Below are 8,449 nucleotides of genomic sequence, written 5' to 3' on the forward strand. Positions count from 1 at the left end.
TTTTCTTTTACTGAAGGTAATTGTATTTTTTTTTCCATTTGAAAATAAAGGATTTAATAAGATTTTAAAAATTTAAATGATAAAGTATTTCATATATGATATACTTATTCACTAAATACTACTTAAAGAATGTATTTTTTTATATTATTATTATTATTATTATTATTATTATTATTATGGAACGTGTCAAGGATTTTATTTATGTTTATAGGGTCATATTGGTTTACAGTTCACATCAATGTTCCCCTGAAATTTGTGTGTAAAGACAAGCCAGTCAAGAATCCTGTAATATATAAAGGTCGTGTAATTTTTTTTTCTTTATTAATATAACCACTCTTTTTTTTCAAATAAGTTGAGTTATTATTTATGTTTCTTAAATTGCTTTTAAATATCTCATTATAGATCAACTACACATTAATACGAAACAATAAAAAGTACATTTAATTTAGGTTTATAAATGTAAAAACTATCAACTTGCATGGTACTACTTTTAAATCATCTATAACCCTTTATTAAAATATATAAAATAAAAGAAAAAATAAATTCAATCTACTCACCTAAGTTAAAAGTTAAATATGTTTTAAGTTATTAATTTTGATTAGAAACTAAAATTTATCTATGGACAAAAATTTTATATATTTTAGTTTGTAAAATTAAAAAAATAATCAATGTAATTATTTTAATATAATTACATTAAATTTTTTGATGACGTATCAAATTCATTTCAGGTTAGTTGTTTGACACATTGACGTTTCAATATCAACTTAAAAAACGCATTTGATATGTCGAAATAATTTATCACAATTAGATTAAAATAATGATATTCATTTTTAAAGGTTAGATATCAAAATATATTAAAATTTTAAATGTAAATAAATTATAATTTTAAATACTGAAATCATATTTAACAGTAAATTTAACATATATTTAATTTTTATTTTTTGTCACCGAACAAGGTCAGTGAGTCAGTACATATGTTAATCCATATATGGATTTAACAAATACAAATTGGACTACTTTATATCCACATTTGTGCTTAATAAAGTGTTAGATTGTTTTACAACAAAATTATTTGATCCTGTTGTAATAGAGTTTGAAGAATATGTATAACAACTTTATTATTACAAAATAGTTTCATTATACAGCCTAAAACAGAGTAAGTTTTAATCAATAAATTTACAATATTCACAAAATCCTTTACTTTGCGTTTGATAAATTTTTTTATCGTTTTTAAAATAGTTAAATGTATCAAATTTAAATTTTGTTTTTTTAAATTTCACTACTAAAAATTCTAAAATTATATGAAATTTTCTTGTAAAGTCTACAAGAAAAAACTTTTATTATTATTTTTAAATATCTTAATTAGCGGGTAATTATATTTTATAAAATTATAAAATTCGTAAATATTTTTTACATAATTTATTATAAAAATGTTTTTCAAAAAATTGACAGTAGTTTTTTATAATTGTTTTTATAACAAAAATTTATAAATATTTAAAAAAAATAAAAAACAAAAATAACAAAATTTTTTTGAAATAGTTTTTTTATTTTATTTTTACATAAAAAAAATTCAAACTTCCTCCAATGTATGAATTTTTTTTATTGTTATCAACGAAAATATATAAATATATTAATATGAATATTAATAGCCATTTTAAATAGATTAAATATTTTCACGTAGAGGTGTACTTGCACCTATTTATGAGATCTCATTTCTTCAATAAAACTAATAAATTAAAAATTCAATTGTAAGTGAAGTTGTATATTCACACCCTCAATGTCAATTTTATTTAGAAACCTGAACATGAACAACTAGCGGAGAAAAGATAAATACAAAAAGGAAAAATATTATTTGATAATTTGTATAAAACTAAAATAATTTTAACAAAAATTAATTTTTATATTTTTAGACAAAAAAGAAAATAAATAGTAATGAAAAATAATATCAAATAATAAAAGAAAATAATGATATTGTTCTTTATTATGCACATGAAAAGCTTTTTGTTTGGTTGGCACATGAAAAGCTTTGATGGTCCACATTGAGTTTCTTGAATTGGCAAACAGCTAACATCATCATGCTTCGAAAATATGCATAGTTGCTATTGTGCATAGGATCAACCATTAAAGTGGTCCCATTTCTCACATCACTTCCTTCTTCTTCTACACCATCATAATAATCCTAATTTCACAATCCACACTTTGTTGTTTCACTAGTGTTTAAAGTTAGAAAAAACTCTAGGATACAACCTCAAGAGCTTCTAAAATAAGTCTTACTTGCATTAATATTAATATGACAAATTTATATGCACTAAAAAAAATTCTTTAAACAACAACTAATTTTATAAATCACATTGTGATTAAATTAAATTAGTATCTAAAATGATCATAAATAAAAGATTATAATTAATTTATGAATTAATTAATATCATTAATTATCGAAGTTTTGATAACCCAAAACATTTGTGTATAAATTAATCTTTAATTAATTAATAATCAATTAATAACCAACAATTTGATGATAACTAATAGGGTTAAATATGTCGTTGGTCTTTCAATTTTTAGTTAAAATTAAAATTAGTTTTTTCTGAAAACATTGAACCAGTTTAGTCCTTCAATCATATAAATGCGTGAATTTAATTCTTTAACCAAATTTTGTGAAGTTTATTTGACGTTTTAAACACATTTCACTACAGTATTTTAGTTTGTTTACACCTATTGACACATATTCACTTCAATGTTAGCTGAAAAACGTATTTGAAACTTCAAATAAACTTAATAAAATCTGGTTAAAATGACTAAATCTACGGATTTACAAAGTTGAATAATTAGATTGGTTCAAGGTTTTCAAGAAAAACTAATTCCAAATTTCACTAAAAGTTGAAGAACTAAAAACATATTTAATCCTAACTAATGTTACATATTACTGACCAATTCACAAACAAATTATAATTTTTTATTTATAGTAAATATTATTTTCAATACTCATTATTTTGAATTTATAAATTAATATTTAAATGGTTAATCAAGTGATTTTTTTTAAACTTATAGATGTCAAAAACCACTTAAGATAAGATAGTGTCTTAAAATAAATATTCGGGAATTAGCATGATGATAAAAATAGGTAGTTTATGAAATTAAGAAGTGAAGAAGCTGACCAAAAAAAAGAGAGTTTAGTTTAATTTAATTAATTTAACAGGTGAGAAAAAATTGAAACTGGGAGGGGGAGGGTTATGATTTATCATTGGCTAGGGTTTTGGCTGGCGCGCGTGTCACGTGTCGAGAATCCGACATGACTACTCACACAGAGTGTGGACAGAGATCTGCAAAAAATATAGAACAACCACCAAACACACTGTGACGCCACTCCAAAAAACTTCACTCACTCTTCTTTCTCTTTCTCCTTCTCCTTTTCAACCATTTTTCACTCTTTAATAACCCACCAAACTTTGCAACATTGCCCAATCCTACCAAACAAGGTCATCATCAAATTCCCCAAAAAAATCACTATCACACTCACACTCATCATCATCATCACTTTCTCCTTTCAACAATGGAAGAGGTGTGGAAAGACATAAACCTCGCTACCTTAAATGACCAAGTCACTACAACGCACTCCAACTTCGGAGGAGTAATCCTCCAAGACTTTCTCGCTCGACCCTTCACCATCGAACCACCAAACACCATTCTTTCCTCCCAAACCCCCTCCCTCTACGCCGCCCCCTCCTCGCCGGCGCCACCACTCCTCACCGCTCTCAGCCTCAGCTCCCACCCCCACCTCCATTTCGACCCTCACACGCACAAACCCCACCACCACCCTCCTCCACCCTCCAACCACCCTTGCTTCGCCGCCCCAACCACCGCCTCCTTAGGCGCCAAGAGATTCGCAGAACCCGATTGCAACCTCGGCGACAGAAGAAACAAGCGCATGATCAAGAACCGCGAGTCCGCTGCACGATCGCGAGCCAGGAAACAGGAAAAATTTAGCTTCACCTTTGCGCTCTCCTTAATTTTTCCGACCGTGGGATCAACTCCCACAATTCTAGGTTTAACTGAATCTAGTAGCTCCGCAAATTTAGGTCGTGGATTAAAAAAAAAAAAAACAGCGTCACGAGGTTAAGTTAAATGAAACAAAAATAGAAATGTTAATCACTGTTGGCAAATGGATGTATTACGCGCCTTACACCGTTTTCCGTTGTTTTTGTTTTTGTCTCTTCAGGCTTACACGAATGAATTGGAGGTAGAAGTTGAGCAATTGAAGGAAGAGAATGCAAGGCTGAAAAGACAGCAAAAACAGGTATGTTTCTGGTTGGAGAATTTCCATTTGCGTTTGCTTGCACAAATAATAATAATACTAAGAAGAGAGGTAAAAAAAAGACAGAATTTGGGAACATACTATAAAAAAACGAAAAGTGGTCGACGTCATTGTATAGCTAAAAACAGTGGTTGATGGTGGTATAGTAGTGGTAATAGAAGGTGATTGTGTCCCTATGTGACTACATTGCAGTTAAGTGAAGTTGCAGCGAGTGAGCAAAAGAAGAAGGGTAGCCTATATCGAGCATCTACGGCTCCATTTTGAGGAGGGTTCTCGATGGTTTAACCCACTTCACCCACATGCCCCTCAATCTTCGGTTTACCCTTTTCAGTGATAATGATGTAATGCATTTCTGGATTTGTGGTGCCCAAATTTCCACGTTTAAACCTTTTCTGACCTTACATAGTAATAGTAGTAGTTAGTAATTTGGGGAATATGTATGAGAAGAAACAAGAATGGTATTGCACTCTTAACTAGTTTTCAGTTTTAACGTCTTGCTCTTTAGTTTTTCCTCTTTATCGCTAAAATTTCTTCTTGCGGAAACTAATGTAATGTCCCTGTTTCTTGTTTCTTGTTTCTTTCCTGAACTATATCCATTCTTGCCCTAGCATATCCAACATTGCTTTATATGTATGTTTTAATTATGAGTAATCATATGTGACCGTACCATTTCGCTTTAAAAGCTCTCTATTAATGTTTTTCTTTTAATCTTTCTATCCCATCAACTTATTTTATTTCCAATTTTCTTGTTCTCTTTTGAGGTGGCATCGCCAAAACTCATCACTCATGTAGCATGCATTTAGGTACCCATTATTTTCTTTTTGGAGAATAATTTTTCAACACTTAAAGTTTTCACACATTTAATCAACCGTCTAGGTATGAAAATATATTTGATGAGCCATTTTGAACAGTGGTTAATTTGTTAAATTACCATACACGTGTTCTACGAATTAAAAAATTTAGTTAATTTAAACTTTTAAAACGATGCTTGAAATAGTAATCAAACTTAGAATTTATCATTGATACTTTTTTAACCCGTTTAGTAGTATTAGACTTATTCTTTGAATTTTTAGTAAAATATTAAGTTTAAAAAAATATAATAAAATGCATATGACAAGATTTTTTAATTTTAACTAAAATCTTAATTTTTAACGTACATAACTTGAATAACGATTCCGGCTAGTGGAAGAGGGGACCAGAAAAGTCTTATATGCCGGAGGATATTTTGCACGACAAGATGTTTTGTTCTTTCGCTACGTGGCGACAACGAGTATTATGTCCCATTAATTCGGATTTTTTTTTCTAAAGAAAAAAAAATATAGTTATTTAAGAAGCTGGGAAAAAAAAGTCTAATAATAAATATTTTTTATGTTGTAATGTTTAATAAAGTTAATTCAGTAAAACTTTATGTTAATCGAGTTTTCTGTTTAAAGACCGAAACTGAATACAAATAGGAGTATGATTACATACTTAATAATTCTTTTAATTTATGCATGTCTTATGTCAAATTATTTTGATGTGTTTTAAAAAGTTAAAAAATATATTTTTTTAGAAAAAATTGAGTTGAATAGATAACAATCCATGTGAAGTGTTCCATTAAAAAAAACCGTGTAAATTACCCTTTGACCACAAGTTATCGACATTATTTATGTTCACATTGGGTGGTTTATCTCAGTAGTTTTGGTCATAATTTTTTGTCATATTTTATTACAAACGAACTGCGCATATTTATTTCATGAAACCAAAATTTGAAACTATTTTACCACATAAACACTGTGTTTTCCCTATGTGATATCTATTTGATAAAATTGTATTATAAGTTTTACATCGATCATAAATAAAATCCACGGTTAAATTATATATATATATATATATATAATTGTTTTTTTCAAACTATTATTTTTTTTTGTAAAATTTAATATATTTAAAAAATATATAAAAGTAAACAAGTAATACTCGAAAATCCAATTCTTGTATAAAGTTGTAAATTCGACCATAACTTTTGTTTCTTGTCATACTTTCAAGATTTTCTCAAAATTATAATAAAGTTATGTCCCTAAGCACAATTATTTTTCTTAATATCATTTTTTTTTCATAATGGTAGGATGATATTTTACAAATTTAAGGTGAATTGAAAGGTATATATTGGAGAAAAATAAATAATACGACCAATGCAAATAGAAGATTTATAAATTTATTATTTTAAAATTTTGAGTTGAAAATATTGATAAGTATTGAATATCTTAGCATCTCCTAAAACAAACCCTAACATGATCAACATAAAACTTCTCATGAATGAAAGCTAAAAACAATTATCACCATTGTGGGGATTTTAAAAGCAAGAGATGATGCAGGTAGTGGAAATAATAACAAAATATGAACCTATGAGGTGCCGACAGCTACATGGTAAAAAATGTGGTATAATTTGTGAAAGTGAAACAAAATGTTTTTTTGTAGCACTTTTTGGATGTTGTACTAAGGTGATCCATTGAAGCAGGCCTGTGATGTGTGATTGGGCCAGTGTCTATATTGAATCTGGGTTGTCGCAAGGTGCAACATAAAAAACAACAGATAAGTTACTACTAAGAACATAATTTATTAACGTTGTTTTTTGCGGTCCCCGGCAATTATCGAATTCAGGTCCTTCATGGTTTTTCTGTGTGCAAGAATGTTGTAGATGATATTAATTATCACGTGACAAAGATTAAGTAGATCAAGTCACGATCGAATCGTTATATTTGAATAATTATACTCTTAAATGAAAATATTTATATAATTTTAATTAATAATTATAGTTTTTAATCTAACGATAAGTATTCGATTTAATCGGAAAAGTCTTCTTGAATAGATATTTTTTTTATGGCCGTGATGTGAGTGAATTGTTGTCGTGTCAAGAGTGGAGGAATTCTTTTCTCCACTTCCTCGTGTGGGAATGTTGTATGATTATGAAATTTGTTGACGTGGGTGTTATTGGTGTCAATTTTCAATGTCTGTCTCAGATAACATAAAGGGTTTTTCGAAAGATGATGTGGTACCACAAATGGGGAATATTATTGTCGATGTTTCAACCGAATGAATATGAAGCTAGGCTCCCTAGGTTCCTTCTCACAACACAACCATTGACTGGACTAAAACCACAGCATTTGTTTTTCTTCCTTTTTCTCCTCAATTCCCCCACGCCAACTCTAGTCATATCATTCTAAAAAATATCAAATTCCCCAAAACAAAAATACCATATTTTCACTTAATTCAGTTTTTTCCTTTAAGAATTTATGATTTTCTTATTATCTATTTGTCAATGGTACAAAATTATATTCGTGGTTAAAAATACTCATTCGAAAGACACAAATTTAAATTTAACTTTCACACCAAGTAAAAATGAAATTTGATAATTAATATATTGATGACTAATGTTAGATATCAATTTATAATCAAATTTATAAATTAATTATAATTTCTTATTTATAATAGATAATGTATTTGGCATCAATAATTTTTTAGTTTATAGATTGATATTTAAAGTTTTTTTTTTGTTTTTAAAATGATTTTTTATTTAATAATTTTTTTATAAAGTAAAAGTAAACCTTTCTCTACTAGCGTAACTTTTTGTTCCCACTTTTAAGCAAATGTATATTCTCTAAATTATTCACACACACGTATACACTTTTCTAAATTTATATTCGTAAACAATACATCATATTAATTCATCAACAAAAGATAACTTGAGCACTCCAATAACAAATATAAGTTTATATAAGAAACTCTACATTAAGTTCCATTTGTAGATGTTCAAGTTTTAATGCATTTCAATATGGCATCATCTATAACATGTAGGATTTGTTTAAATTATTTATCGTAACTAACATCATTTGTCAAAGTGAGTCCAGAAAAAAAAAAAAAAAAGTCTCTTTTGTAAGTCACGTGATACATTGTTAGTTTTATGTTACAGTGATTTCAGAAAAAAATGTATACTCATGAAATTAAAAGAAAAGGAGGCATACTACATATGAGCGTTTTGAATTATTAACGTTACAAATAATAAAAAGTTTAAAACATAAACAAAATTCCGTTGTCGTCCAGCGGTTAGGATATCTGGTTTTCACCCAGGAGACCCGGGTTCGATTCCCGGCAACGGAA

The 8,449-nt window shown here is 28.2% G+C and overlaps 1 protein-coding gene and 1 non-coding gene across 2 annotated transcripts; both read left to right on the forward strand.

Moving 5' to 3' along the window:
* The first annotated feature begins 3,219 nt into the window (after nt 1-3,219).
* Nucleotides 3,220-4,908, forward strand: FD (Basic-leucine zipper (bZIP) transcription factor family protein). The gene is made up of 3 exons (XM_028059578.2): nt 3,220-3,970; nt 4,214-4,294; nt 4,505-4,908. The coding sequence occupies exons 1-3, from the start codon at nt 3,551-3,553 to the stop codon at nt 4,574-4,576; spliced, it is 573 nt and encodes a 190-aa protein (XP_027915379.1). The 5' UTR covers nt 3,220-3,550; the 3' UTR covers nt 4,577-4,908.
* Nucleotides 4,909-8,377: 3,469 nt separating this feature from the next.
* TRNAE-UUC (transfer RNA glutamic acid (anticodon UUC)) lies at nt 8,378-8,449 on the forward strand. The gene has a single exon. It is a non-coding gene; the product is annotated as a tRNA-Glu (tRNA).

The sequence above is a fragment of the Vigna unguiculata genome, chromosome 2 (assembly GCF_037176805.1).
Source record: "Vigna unguiculata cultivar grain cowpea cultivar isolate G323 ecotype 2 chromosome 2, ASM3717680v1, whole genome shotgun sequence".
Lineage (NCBI taxonomy): Eukaryota > Viridiplantae > Streptophyta > Magnoliopsida > Fabales > Fabaceae > Vigna > Vigna unguiculata.